Raw genomic sequence first — 15,084 nt, 5'->3', positions numbered from 1 at the left:
TTCAACATGTGGATATCTCTGGGACTACCTTCTCCCAATAGTCTCAGTCCATTCCTTGAGTCCTGGAAGAATAAGGTCTCTTTGGGACTGATCTTTAGGAAATGCTAGGCAGAGGCGGTATTCTGCCAGTTTGGACTGGTTTGGGCAAACTGGTAGCATTGGTTGACTGATTTTAATATATTGGGATTTTAGCTTGTAGTTTTTAATTAATTAGATTTGTTGTATGCATTATGTTGTGTTTTGTGAGCTGCCCCGAGTCTTCGGAGAAAGATAGCATACAAATCTAAATAATAATAATAATAATAATAATAATAATAATAATAATAATAATAGATTGCAGGTGGGTGGGCCCCCTACACCTACCAAGCTGGACATAATGTGTCTTATTTAGCCATATTTTTGAGGCAGGGAACATGTGAAGAGGTGGCGCACGCATACTCACATTTGCGAACCAGTAGGGAAGGTAAGTGAATACCACCCCTGATCCTACAGCTAGATGTTTTTAATCATCATTCCATTCTATTAAATGGTATTCTCCTCACATAGATGGGCCCTGAATAACAATTTGTAAATGCTGACAATCTGGTGGTCCATAAACTTTTGGGTTTGTATTTATCCTTCCTGAACAGTAAATGCATGTATAGATTACAACTGTTCATTGACATCTGGGTAATTTATACTACGCTATTATTGTATTCTTAATTATTAATCTCTTTAATATTTGGAGCCATGAAGTCTGCTCAGTGTAGGACATTATTGGAAAGATATGTCAACCTATAAAATAAATGAACAAAATAAAGAAATTTGGCTAAGTTGTAGTTGCTGAATTTTGTTTAGTAATCTATTTACAATAGAAAATAGTAGAAATTGTGAGAATCTGTGCTTTTCAATGTTATACCCATTAAAATGGGTGACACTAAAAGGACATAATTACTAAAGGTATTTGTTTACAGAAATCAGGAAGTATGCATTTTTATGAATTCTTGTTCATTTTTTTTACAAGGCATAAAGTTTCCCTTAAAAACAGTGTCAACAATAAAAACAACATTGCAAGAAGGAATGAGTGTACAGTTATAGAAAATAAAAGGGTTTCCCCCTTTTTTCATAACTTTTAATTCTTGTTTGTAGTATACAAGAGATTAACTGAAAGACTGAATATAATGTTTTAAAATGTAATCTGCAAAGCAGTCTAAATTATGTGAAAAAAGTTCTATAGTCATTTGAAATAGATTGAATCCTAAACATTACTTCCTGAATTCTACCAAAGCGAGCATTTAGTGGATAATGAGGTAAAGACTTGGCTTCCCTCAAACAGTAGAAAAATAAACTTACCATAATTGTAGTTACAATCACTGTTCTGTTCTCAAGGGCAGCTGTGTCATTGCCCATTGTAGGCTCATGTTGAATCAAGACCAATTTATCCATGTCATTCCAGTATCCAATCTGTAATAAACCAATGCAGAAGCTAACTTTCTATTCACTGCTGATGAAGTCAACCATGATATTTAGTTCAAATGTAGTTTAAACATTGGCACTGACATAATCAGCTCTCCACAACCCTGGCCAGTTGACAAATATTTTATCTCCTGATTGTCTTTTGCCCCAACTGAACTTGACGAGTTATTCTTTCTGCAAGGTGTGATTCTCAAATTCTAATTTATACCTGGATGACCTGCCACCTTCTGCCCCTCTCTTCCCCTATCCCCCCTTCTCTCTCTCCCTCTCTCTCCAATCTAGCCAGGTATACATTAGAATCCATAAATCTGAAATAGAACTTTTATTTGCTATCACTGTGGGAACTAAGATATATTATATGCAGTTTAAGCCACTGCATTCTTTTGCTTATGGTTTCAGGGGATAAACATAATTGACTTTTGATACAGTATTATTTTGCATGAGGGCTCCAATATCTACCTGGGTTTTTCTTGTTTCCTGTCTCTAATGATCCATTACTGTTAGACACAGAGTTTTCTCTCCTGTGTACTTTTGTTTCCTTGAATATCTACAAAATGTCATTAATCTGTAGGACCAAGAGAGCTCCATTCCCTCTGATGTGCTCAGAGATGCCACCCTTTCCTCGCAATAAGATAGAAATAAATAATGGTAAGGCCATTCTAAATCGTTTATTTAACAGATGATTATTTCTCCAGTAACCATGAAAAGAATCCAGGATTCCATAAAAGTGTCCATCAGGTATCTTTTCTCTTTTTTCTTTTCTTTCCGTAAGTGTTCATGCTTATATTTTTCTGGGTGGGCACGCACATGTCCGGCGGGTTTGCGTATGTCTGTCGGTGCAAGATTTGGTTTCTGCACATGTGCAGCAAGAGTAATCCTGTGCTAGGACGCTCTCGTGTGCAAGGTTTCAGCAATTTTTGGCAGTCTTTTTGCTTTGCAAAAGTGCAGAATCAAAGAAATTGCCGAAAATCAGCAAAATCTCATGCGCATGTGCAGAAGCCAAATCTTGCACCGACAGACACGCGCAAACCCGCCGGACACGTGCGTGCGCACGACAGTCCCAAAGAACATAGCGGTAGCGGCTAGTAAGTGGTACCCCCACCTGATGCAGACCTATTATTATTATTTATTAGACTTGTATGCTGCCCCTCTCAGAAGACTCACAGAAGTGTAATACAGTGATCCCTCGATTATTGCGAGGGTTCCGTTCCAAGACCCCTCGCGATAATCGATTTTTCGCGATGTAGGGTTGCGGAAGTAAAAACACCATCTGCGCATGCGCGCCCTTTTTCATGGCCGCGCATGCGCAGATGGTGGAGTTTGCATGGGCGACGGGGAAGACCCAGGGAAGGTTCCTTCGGCCGCCCAGCAGCTGATCTGCTCGGCAGCGCAGCAGCAGCGAGCAGACAAAGATCGGGATTTCCCCGCCGCCCACGCAAAGGGGAAAGCCCGATTCGGCTCCTCGCTGCTGCTGCGCTGCCGAACAGATCAGCTGCTGGGCGGCCGAAGGAACCTTCCCTGGGTCTTCCTCGCTGATGCCCCCGCTCGCCCGCCCGCCACCCGCCAGCAAGAGGGGGAGAGATAGAGAAAGAGAGAGAAGGAAAGAAAGAGATGAGAGAGAGAGGAAGAGAGTGTGAGAGAGGAAGAAGCAAGATAGAGAAAGAGAGAGAGAAAGAAAGATGAGAAAGGAAGGAAGAGAGTGACGTCATCGGGTTGGAAAAATCGCGATATAGCGTTTCGCGAAGAACGAGATCACAAAAATCGAGGGATCACTGTATTTCTTAAGAGAGAGGGACAAAAAATACAAATGAGGGGAGGGGGGAGAATATTCTCTGGAAAGGAAGCGTCTTCCCAGTTTACAAAGATTGGAGGAGTGTTCTCTTATGTCCCCAGATGAGGTCTCTGAGGATGTCATCCTCCATGATGCTGGGGGCAGGAACCTGCTGCAGCCTTGGTTGAGAAACAGGTACCCGGGGACCAGCAATAATTAGCATTTGACCTTCCAATTGTGGCTGTGGTGCCATCTAGGTTGGCCACTGCTGCCCAGGAGCTTGGTGCATGAGTGGCTGTCCAGGAAACTAGAGCTGTTGCTGCCCAGGAGGCTGATGCCCAAGAGTCTGCCCCATGGGCTGGTGTGGTAACATTCCTGAAGATTAAACATTCCTAATACAGTGTTCCCTCGATTTTCACGGGTTCGAACTTCATGAAAAGTCTATACCACGTTTTTTCAAAAATATTAATTAAAAAATACTTCACAGTTTTTCCCCCTTATACCAGTTTTCCCCGCCCGATGATGTCATATGTCATCGCTAAACATTCGTCCGCCTTTAATAAATATTTTTTTAAATAAACTGTAATAAATAAACATGGTGAGTAATAATCTAAATGGTTGCTAAGGGAATGGGAAATTGCAATTTAGGGGTTTAAAGTGTTAGGGAAGGCTTGTGATACTGTTCATAGCCAAAAATAGTGTATTTACTTCCGCATCTCTACTTCGCGGAAATTCGACTTTCGCGGGCAGTCTCAGAACGCATCCCCCGCGGAAAGTGAGGGAACACTTTAAAGTTATAACCTTTAAAGCCCTTCATGGCACTGGACCAGAATATCTCCGAGACCGCCTTCTGCCGCACGAATCCCAGCGACCGATTAGGTCCCACACAGTGGGCCTTCTCCGGGTCCCATCAACTAAACAATGTCGGTTGGCGGGCCCCAGTGGAAGAGCCTTCTCTGTGGTGGCCCCGACTCTCTGGAACCAACTCCCCCCAGAGATTAGAACTGCCCCTACTCTCCCCGCCTTCCGTAAACTCCTTAAAACCCACCTTTGCCGTCAGGCATGGGGGAACTGAAACACCTCCCTCGGGCATGTTCAATTTATGCATGGTATGTTTGTGTGTGTGTTTGTTAGTAAATGGGGTTCTTTTTAAATCTTTTTAAATATTTTAAATTTATTTGGATTTGTCATGATTTGCTGTATCTTGCTGTGAGCCGCCCCGAGTCTGCGGAGAGGGACGGCATACAAATCTAAATAATAAATAAATAAATAAAAACACTGTATCCCATTAGAAAATGTTTAAGCTGTGTAGCAGAGTGGGAAAAGTTCCTTTTACAAAATATTTTAAATCCCATTGCTCCTCCCTGGCTAATTATCAGTTAAAACAGCGAGGAGGAGAAGGTGGGAGAGCCCATTTAACTGCCTTGCTAACTTGCCAAGGAATGTGGTTGAAAGAGAAAACAGATATTCTATTTGTTTTAACAGAAGAACAGAAATGTTCTCAAGAGATATTTTGCACCGTGTCTTTCATCAAATTCAAGGACTCATTAGAGAAATCTGTACATGGAAGTATTAACAAAACCCAAGTGAGAAGTATAACAACAGCCCTTGATATAATAGAATGATCCGTGATAACTTTTTTTTTTTTAAAAAAGCTTGAGATGGAGTCAGATCAACCCATGCATTTTTAGTATAGACTCGCTTTGTTATATTTAATCTACTGAGATTCTAGTTACTGTATCATCTTCATTTACAAAATACCGTCTGTTTCTGATTATAGAACTGAATGTGAATATTTTAATTTTAGCAACTGGCTGTAGTTGATTATTATTATTATTATTATTATTATTATTATTATTATTATTTATTAGATTTGTATGCCGCCCCTCTCCGAAGACTCGGGGCGGCTCACAACAGTAATAAAAACAGTATAACAATGGGACAAATCTAATAATAAAATATATAAAAACCCCAACAATTAAAAACCATACAGCACATACACACCTAACGTGAACTATAATAAGCCTGGGGGAGATGTCTTAGTTCCCCCATGCCTGACGATATAGGTGGGTCTTAAGTAACTTGCGAAAGACAAGGAGGGTGGGGGCCGTTCTAATCTCCGGGGGGAGTTGATTCCAGAGGGGCCGCCACAGAGAAGGCTCTTCCCCTGGGGCCCGCCAAACGACATTGTTGGGTCGACGGGACCCGCAGAAGGCCAACTCTGTGGGACCTTATCTGCCGCTGGGATTTGTGCGGTAGAAGGCGGTTCCGGAGGTACTCTGGTCCAATGCCATTAGGGCTTTAAAGGTCATTACCAACACTTTGAATTGTGACCGAAAACTGATCGGCAGCCAGTGCAGGCCACGGAGTGTTGTGGAAACGTGGGTGAATAATATTTTATTTTGATTTTTCACGTAGGTGGGAAAAAAAATTGCCCTCTTTTGTGTAAAGTTCCAGCAGAGGAAATACAACAAACAGAACAAAACTTTGTGTATGAAAAAAATAGGATGATTAAAGTGGGCAGGCAGATGAGGAATTTAATTGCAGAAATGAAAACATGCACTACTGTGAATTTCAAAAAAAAAAGGATATTAAAAAGTTTGGTGATAAAAATAAATGCATTTTCTCCTGCCCTTAAATGTTCTGATGCATGAGAAGAAAAGCAATGTCCTAAATTGATATTGCTGAAGGAACCATAAATCATAGTACATAAACCGTAAGAACCAAGGATATTTCTTGGCACTAAAATTAAAAGCCTATAACTTTTTTTCTTCTTCTGATGACCTATCCTTGTTCAGAAAATTGATGTCAGAAATGAAGTATTGGGCTTTGGAGGACACGAATCCTAGAGGGCTGATGGTTGACTTCAACTTTTACATCAGGCAACCATCCACAAAGTATATAGCCAAATGAAAGTATTTCAATTTTATATATTAAGTCACAAGTATAGAGCAGGGGTCTCCAACCTTGGCAGCTTTAAGCCTGGTGGACTTCAACTCCCAGAATTCCCCGGACAGCTTGGTATAGAGCATATTTGAAAGATATGAGGGAACTCAGTTTCACATGTTTCAGCAAAATACAAATTGATCTAGTAGTTGAGGCTCTAGACAGAAGTTCTGAGACTATGAGTTCTAATTCTGCCTTAGGCATGAAAGCAGCTAGGGTCCAGATACACCTTATAGGGTTATTTAAAAAAAACAAAACCTGTTTTAATAGTTAATTGCTGGCTTTAAATTGATTTGAACTGTTTTGGGAAATTTTATAATACATTTTATGTGTATTTGGTTATAAGCCGCCCAGAGTCCTCATAAGTCCAAATAGACAGACAGACAGACAGAGTAGATAGATAGATAGATAGATAGATAGATAGGATAGATAGATAGAGTAGAGAGAGAGAGAGAGAGAGAGAGATAGAGGGAGAGAGAAATTGTTGTAGGGAAAGTAGAAGGAGGAAAGTGTGTTTGATATGTTCACTGCCTTGATTTATTTGTAAAAATAATAAAGGTGAGATACAAATAAACAAAATAATCTCTGTGGGCACATAATCAACATATTATGTCTGTCTCCTCTTATTGGATGCTAATTACAGATGACATGGAAAAGCAAATACTCTTAATATCTTGTTCTGAAACCTCATATTAAAAAAATAATAACAAAAGAAATCAGTTTGTTGAAAACATTTGAATTGTCCTAAAGTGTTTATGTCTTGCGTAGTAATGAGGACAAGCTTATCAGCTATTTTACCTGCAGGTTCCATAATTTTTCTTTGTATTCCTAACTCAAATTTTGCTTCTCCCCACCACCATTGTTATGAAAAGAAAAAGCCCAGCAAACAAAGGACTCTTATGACAGAGAAAGATGACGTGTCTTGTGGTATGAAAAATTGCACTCTTATAATCTAACAATAGAGCATTATTAAAAATCGGATAATAAAATGGTTGGTACTGCAAACATAATTGGATTTATTGGCTAAACTGAGTTTTATTAACAGTTTCTATAGACACACAGACATATATAGGTCAGGGGTGAGATACTCCTGGATTGTGCCTGTCAGTTGTTGGAGAGCCGGTCTGCGAAGTCAGCGCAAAGCCCCGCCTACCCGCCTGCCACCATTTGGGTTCTTTTACCTCTGCAAGTACACAAAGTCTTCTGTGCATGCGCAGAGGGTAAAAGAACCCAATTGGCGGCGTCTGCATAGGTGGGTAGTGTCACACTGTGTATTGCCAGCCCCAGAGACATTCAGTAATTAAATAGTTAACTGTATGTATGTTAATTAGCCCCGCCCATTATGATGTAAAATCCTGCCTGTCTTACAAGCATCACTTCCTTTCTTCTTCGGAAGCATCCATCGTTCTCTAACCTCCAACGATGTAACACGCATAGAGATTGCCTGTGATCAGGCATTAGCTATTTTTGTTATTTTTATTAATAAAAGTACCTTCGTTTGAAAGCCGTTTCTGTAACTTAATCCATCGCCTCCAGATTTGATTTATTATAGTCCACGCAGGCTGTAATTTATCTACAAAATCTGACAGGTAGAGCCTCACACTGCCTTCGTGACTGGTACTCTGATGACTGACAGGCACGAGAAAACTGGGAGCATTTCCCCCCTGATATGGGCAAACCAAACAAATAGTGCAGAATCAGAACACACCTTTCGAGGGCCTGTGCTCTTCAGTTCAAAAACATCCATTGAATAGTTTACTCTGCGACCATAGTGGTCAAACTGAACATTTCCAGTCAGTCCTTGTATTCGAACCTTCAAATTGGATAAAAAAATTAAAATATGGATTAGTGATAAAAGTATTTATTCATTGCAAGATACCGTATAGAAGTTGTTGTGGTTAGCTCTGGCCCAGCTCTTGCCCCAAGGACTGTGGATGTGGGGGAGACATCCACATGCTGCAGGCCTGTTTTGCCCCCCCCCCCCCCCGGTGGAATCTGCTGATGAAGGTTCCTCTGACCAAGAAGACATGAGTGACAGGGAGGAGGAGAGTGTGGCAGACAGCTCAGAAGGAGATCAATTATCTAGCTCCTCCTTGGATTCAGAACAAGAGTTAATGATACAGCTACGCATGCGGAGAGCGATGCATAGGCAACAACAACGGAGAGATTATTATCAAAGAAAATGAGGCCACCTGTGGTTGGGTGGGGCTGTAGTAATTAGTGAGGCTGCTATAAATAGCAGCCTGTGGGTTTGACCATTGTGGAGGATTATCTGATTGTTGTGTTTCGTGCCTACTTTGCTGACTTTGACCTTTTGTGTGCTGATTTTTCCCTGCTTTGAAACTAAACCAGAGCAAAGTGTGTTTCACTTTGTGAAAGAAGAAGGACTATGAATTGCCTCACAGCTGCAAGCTAAGTGTCACAGAACTGATAAGGGACTTGTACAAATTACCAGTTTGTTTGGAGACGAGTGCTCTTTGCTATACAAAAAGAGGGCTTAGTTTAAGTGACTTTTCATTATAAAGAACATTGTTTTGAATTTTCAAACGTGTGTGCGTCTGAAATTTGTACCTGTGAATTTTTGGGAGGAGTCTACCAGAGAGCCCGACAGAACAGAAGTAAACTTTTTTTACGGGATTGTTAATTGAGGGACATGCTAACTATTTATTCAGATTCATTTTTCCAACTCTAATTTTAATAAGGATAAAAGAAGAGCTTAGTGATCTCTATGTGCCTTTGATGTTTAATACTTGGTTCTTCCACAAACCTTCATAAGGGAATGTCATCCCATCCCACTCTAGAATCTGAATTTAAATTGAATCCAAAGCCTCAGGTTTATATCAGATCTTCTGTCCTTGAAATGTTGGAAGTGAGGAAGGTCAGCACAAGCCCATGGATTATAGGCAACTAATTTTAAAAATCACATTTAGAGTCTCTCAGGATGAAAATTCAATAGCAAATTTCTGGCACCACCTCCTAGCAATTTCTATATGTAACTAAATACTAAAATATAAAGGGCCAAATGCCCAAGATTTGTATTTTTTTTAAAAATAGAAATAGTCTAACCACTTTCATAATACTATGGGATCACCATCTCATTGTTTTTCAGCACTCGTCTACAAAATTTGACAATATAGTACTTGATTTCTGCATCATACAGTGCAATGGTGTAAAATAAGAGGTAGAAAAGAACAATATGAAATAATAATAATAATAATAATAATAATAATAATAATAATAATAATAATAATAATAATAATAATTATTATTATTATTATTATTATTATTATTATTATTATTATTATTATGTCAATACAACACAGCAAACGAGATCACTATGCTGGATTTCGTATTTCATCACCAGTCAGGCGCTTCCCAAGCACCTAGGACTGCATGATGTACCGGCGAATTATGTTTGCCGATCCCAGTAAAGCAGCCTTTTACAATTGACCATGGAGATTTTGTCAATTCCGATGGTTTTCAAATGTCCGCTGAGATCCTTTGGCACTGCGCCCAGCGTGCCAAGTACCACTGAGACCACTTTCACTGGCTTATGCCAGAGTCGTTGAAGCTCAATTTTTAGATCTTCGTATTTCACTAATTTCTCTAGCTGCTTCTCCTCAATTCTGCTGTCCCCTGGGATTGCAATGTCGATGATCCATACTTTCTTTTTCTCCACGATCACAATGTCTGGTGTGTTATGCTTCAGAATTCAGTCAGTCTGATGTCGGAAGTCCCATAGTAGTTTTGCTTGCTCATTTTCGACCACTTTTTCGGGCTTATGATCCCACCAGTTCTTTGCCACTGGTAAATGGCACAAGTTCCAGTGGATCATCTGTACCACAGCATCATGTCTATGCTTGTAGTCAGTCTGTGCGATCTTTTTGCAGCAGCTGAGTATTATTATTATTATTATTATTATTATTATTATTATTGTTGTTGTTGTTGTTGTTGTTATTATTATTATTATTTCTCAAGAAATAAGTCAAATTCTCAAGAAAATGAATTTTTTTTTGTTATTTTTCTTTTTCTTTTCTCTGTAAACAGAAAGCCTATAAACCTCTCAGTCTGTATCTGAAAACTTCTAAGTCTCTATATGCATCAGGATTTGAAGATCCTTTTCATCAGTAAAAAATTCCTGTTTTATTTCATTCTTAAATGATATAACAAAGCAGAAATATTGAGAGATTATTTAGAATTCTGAATAATAAGGAGCCATCAAAATTAAATAGATCTTCAGGTACATTTGGTATGTATTTGAAAATCATAACTTTTCATTTTCTTTTACCATTGTGACGTGAAATTAGGGGGGAAAGTTATGAGGTAAAAAAGTGATTTATGTGTGTTTTCTGCATTCATCTCTCTCGGCAATAAATCACTTTTTTTACCTCATAACTTTTGGGGGGGAAAACTTTAGCTTTTGTTCAACATGGTATGCATTAATGCAGGAAAACATTATTCTATCTTTTTACTTAGATTTATATTCCCTGTTTCCTTAAGAATTTCAATGATATATACAAGTCAGTCCCATTCATATTTTACCTCATGAGAACTCCTCAAATATTGTTGGGCTGAGAAAGCATAACTGGAACCATCATATAGTGGGTTTCTATACCTGAGATTGAATCTTCCATTCCATGCGAAACCTACATATGGAGCAGAACTAACATTCTTTGCACTCCAGTAAACTTTCATCAGAATGACAAAGACAGCACGAACAGGGGAAGCTGTAAGAACTGACCCTTTTGTCAAAATGAGAAAAGCAACAGTGCCCACAAGGATTGCAGTTTGTGCTACATTATGCTCTTATCCATTGGTGCCACCATTCCCTTACATTTCATTCTGTTTGTATCAGTAATGGAAATATAGTAATAGCATTTAAGACTTATATACCCCTTTACAGTGCTTTACAGCCCTCTCTAAGCAGTTTACGGAGTCATCAAATTGTCTCCAACAATTTTGGGTCATCATTTCACCTTGGAAGGATGGAAGGCTCAGTCAACCTTGAGCCTGGTGAAATTCAAACTACTAAATTGCAGGCAGCCAGCAGGCAGCAGAAGTAGCCTGCAGTACTGCATTCTAACCACTGCACCACCGTCACTTATATGTCTATCTATCTATCTATCTATCTATCTATCTATCTATCTATCTATCTATCTATCTATTTATTTATTTATTATATTCTGCTCGACTCACCGCAAGGTGGCCCTGTTCAAGTTTGTTAGACTCCAAGCTTTAAAACATAGGAGATCTTTTTGGAAGGTTTGGTCATGTGATCAGGGACAACGGTCGTGTGGAAAATGGTGATAAGTCAAATTATAAGATAATTTATGATCAAATGAATCATAAGATAATCTATTTCATCATCATCATCATCATCATCATCATTATTATTTATTAGATTTGTATGCCGCCCCTCTCCGTAGACTGTATTAATTAAATGTAATACACTAACCCAGGGATGTTAAACTTGATTTCATTGAGGGCTGCATCAGAGTTTTATTTGAACTCGGGGGGGGGGGGGGGGCAGGATGGGCATGATCAGTTCACCGTCACTCGTGTTGGGGGCCCCTGTGGTAGCCCGAGTACTCTGCCCACAAAAATGGGCTCCCGAGCTCTATTTTTACAGTGATGGCTTCCTGCAACCCTTTGCCAGCAAAAACAGAGCTCAGTAGGGCCACCCATAGCCCACCCTAACTCTATTTTCACTGGCAGAGGCACTGTGGGTTTGCCTTTTGCTACTTCTGGGGCGGCACCGTACACCAGATCTAAGCACCTTGCAAGTTGGATCTGGCCCCAGGTCTTTGAGTTTGACATCCCTGCGCTAATCCAATCACTGTTTGACAGTTTAAATATTTGTGATAATTTCCAACATAGCAGCTGCCACAAAACCCAAGCAGATGTAAAACTTATAAGAGCTACACCTGTTTCAATGTCCTCTCCATGTCAATTCCTTGGCTCCATGGTGCAGCTGGATTTGCAAGACAATCCCCAGCATTTCCTCTTCGAGAAATATCTATTTTCTGCTTTCGAAGATTTCGGAAAGTTTCGGCCATCACAAGTACTCCATCATAAGTTAGAGCAGAGGTATACTAATCAGATGGAAAAAATGAACATTAATTATTGTTCTGTCTGGGTCCCCCCAGACGCCAACACCAAGCAAAAAGAGTATCCAGACACACTGGTAAAAAGCAAAGGCAGTTTATATACTGGAAAGCAAACACAGGTAACAAAAACTGTTCTTACAGACAGGAACACGATGAAGCTTCACAGAGGTTTCACGAAGGCCAGGCAATAAAACAGGATTCTTGCTGGCAAAAACAACACTGGAGATAATAAAACCCACGCTTCCCCCAAGTCTTTCAGCCTTCTAGGCCACAAGCCAAGATCAGAGATGCCAAGAATCGAAGCAAGGTCACAGGACTCCCAGTTGATAACTCTCCACAAGACTGTAAGGGCGGGCCTGCCTTTTCAACCCTGCTGAGGAGAACCACACCCAAACCCAGCTGTTGCCAATTCAGGGATGGAAATATCTTGCTAATTGGCCCCTTCTTTGAGCTGCACATCTCTGCCTCATGTCTATTATAGCCTGTGCGTCTTCATCCAATGAATCCAGGCTACTAGCTGGGGAGAGCCCCCCCCCCGGGGGTCTCAGGCTGCTCTCCCTCCTCCTCTTCCTGACGTTCCTCTCCCCCATCTGCCTGGGCCTCCCCCTCCTGGTCACTGTCCTCCTCCTCTGGGCATGGATCCGGCAGAGCTCCAGCCGGTCCCTGAGGAGCCTCAGGCTGAATCACAACAATTATACCTAATATTACAATTATGTTCAAAAATAAATCTATTAAACCTTTGATTCCTCAATTGAAAAACATTAATTCATCAAGCAGAGAATGATTTCTAAGTAAACAAGGATGGTAAGATCACCGCATTCTTGGGACATTAATATGAAGTTTAATTTTGAAATTATATTGTATAAGGTTACTATAGGAATTACAAAAGAACTGGAATGAAATGTAAAGTTTGACTTCCCATAAAATGTACTTTTATTCAGATAAGATTGGATCCAAGAGTAAAGAGTCAATCCTTTCACGAAGGCAAAGCCAATAATATGACATTATGATCTGCCCATGATAACAGAAAACCCTTCAAAGATGCAATAATTGATTTTGGGCATAACAAAACTGATAGAAGTTGCATAAACAACTAACTAGGAATGGATAAAGTAAAAAATGCAGAATAATTATAAAGATATAAGATATTTTGGAATTCTTAATTAATAGCCAATAGGAAACAATACACAATGCTCTTAAACTCAGTTAACTGATGCAACACTAAATGTGTTTTACCATAATTGGAAAGAGTTGTTTCACACAATCTCAAAAGGGACAACAGAGGGAATATCTGCATTTCAGGGCTGAACTCTGGACTCTTTAGTGCTCTCTAAGCTAAACCCTAAATTTGGTTATTTGTTTGCAAACATTTCATTACTCACCTATGTAACATCATCATTTGTTTCTTATTATGATTCAAATAAGGTGAAGAATGAGATAATTCTGGATATAGAGCGGAATGTACCAGTCCCTGCCTTAGAATGATTGCCCAAGACATTCTTCACTAAACTCCATTATTAAGTTTGCACTACTATTAATCATCTCATCATTCCCATGACCCATCTCCTCCCACAAATGACTGTATGACTGTTACTTTGTTGCTTGTATCTTTACAATCTATATTGACTGGTTTCTAATATGATTGTATTGCTTATTTGTACCCGAACTATCATTAAGTGTTGAACATTATGATTCTTCATGAAGTTACTTTTCTTTTATGTATGCTGAGATCATACATTTCCTTTTGTGTCCAATCATACTTGGCCAATAAAAATTTCTATTCTATTCTATTCTATTCTAGTCTAGTCTACATTTCTACATTTAGGCAAGAAAAACAAAGTGAACAGGTACAGTGTATATGGTACATTGCTCAACAGTAGTAACTGTAAGAGGGACCTTGGAGTCCTAGTGGACAACCATTTAAATATGAGCCAGCAGTGTGCAGCAGCTGCCAAAAAAACCCAACACAGTTCTAAGCTGCATTAACAGAAGGATATTCTATTCTATTCTGTTCTGTTCTATTCCATATCCAAAAGAACTAAGACTAATATTACCATCAAAATTATATTTATCTCAACAGTGGGATAAAAGTTCCAGGCTGGGGAAAAACAAAGTATGAAGATTAAGTAGAAAGTTGCAGAAGGAACCTGATTAATGCATAAAAGTCAATAGATCTTCACAATATTAGACAATTATTTATAACTGCAGTACGCTTGAAGTCAAGTTACATGAAAGATGATTTCAGAATTTAATGTAGAATAGAACCTTAGGGGGACTTTCCGATCCTGGATATTCTCTCTGGTCCAGTTTCTTCCACCTTTGCATGAGTTTTGAAACCATAGGTGTATTGAAGTCCACTAATTGAAACCCTGTGATGTTGGCTCCTCCGTGCATAAATCTATCCAGGGAAATATCTTTGAATCCCTGTTAAAAAATAAATTTCCATCATATGGTATTTTCATCCAGTATGTCATTAAACTTTTTGATTGATATTTAATCATTACAATGGTTAAGTTAAAAACTTATATTCAGCTATTTTAATCTGATCCTCAGTATGTTTCAAATGAATATACTTATTCCATTTTCTAATAAAATGTAACATATTTATTTATGTATACAGTGTTACCTTGTCTTACAAACTTAATTGGTTCCGGGATGAGGTTCTTAAGGTGAAAAGTTTGTAAGATGAAACAATGTTTCCCATAGGAATCAATGGAAAAACAATTAATGCGTGCAAGCCCAAAATTCACCCCTTTTGCCAGCTGAAGCACCCGTTTTTGCGCTGCTGGGATTCCCCTGAGTCTC

General features: G+C 39.3%; 1 protein-coding gene across 2 annotated transcripts in view; it reads right to left on the bottom strand.

The window, feature by feature from the left end:
- Nucleotides 1-15,084, bottom strand: part of GRIA4 (glutamate ionotropic receptor AMPA type subunit 4) — a 316,665-nt gene that overhangs the window by 71,716 nt on the left and 229,865 nt on the right. For both annotated transcript variants that reach the window (XM_070751668.1, XM_070751669.1), the window contains exons 6-9: nt 14,545-14,703; nt 12,097-12,264; nt 7,881-7,985; nt 1,333-1,443 (exon numbers count right to left, since the gene is read on the bottom strand). In XM_070751668.1, coding sequence (XP_070607769.1) covers nt 1,333-1,443; nt 7,881-7,985; nt 12,097-12,264; nt 14,545-14,703 — 543 coding nt within the window. The remainder of the gene's footprint in view (nt 1-1,332; nt 1,444-7,880; nt 7,986-12,096; nt 12,265-14,544; nt 14,704-15,084) is intronic.

Source organism: Erythrolamprus reginae, chromosome 4 (assembly GCF_031021105.1).
Source record: "Erythrolamprus reginae isolate rEryReg1 chromosome 4, rEryReg1.hap1, whole genome shotgun sequence".
Taxonomy (NCBI): domain Eukaryota; kingdom Metazoa; phylum Chordata; class Lepidosauria; order Squamata; family Dipsadidae; genus Erythrolamprus; species Erythrolamprus reginae.
Note: the sequence above shows the minus strand (reverse complement) of the source record. Positions and strands in the feature narration are given on the sequence as shown.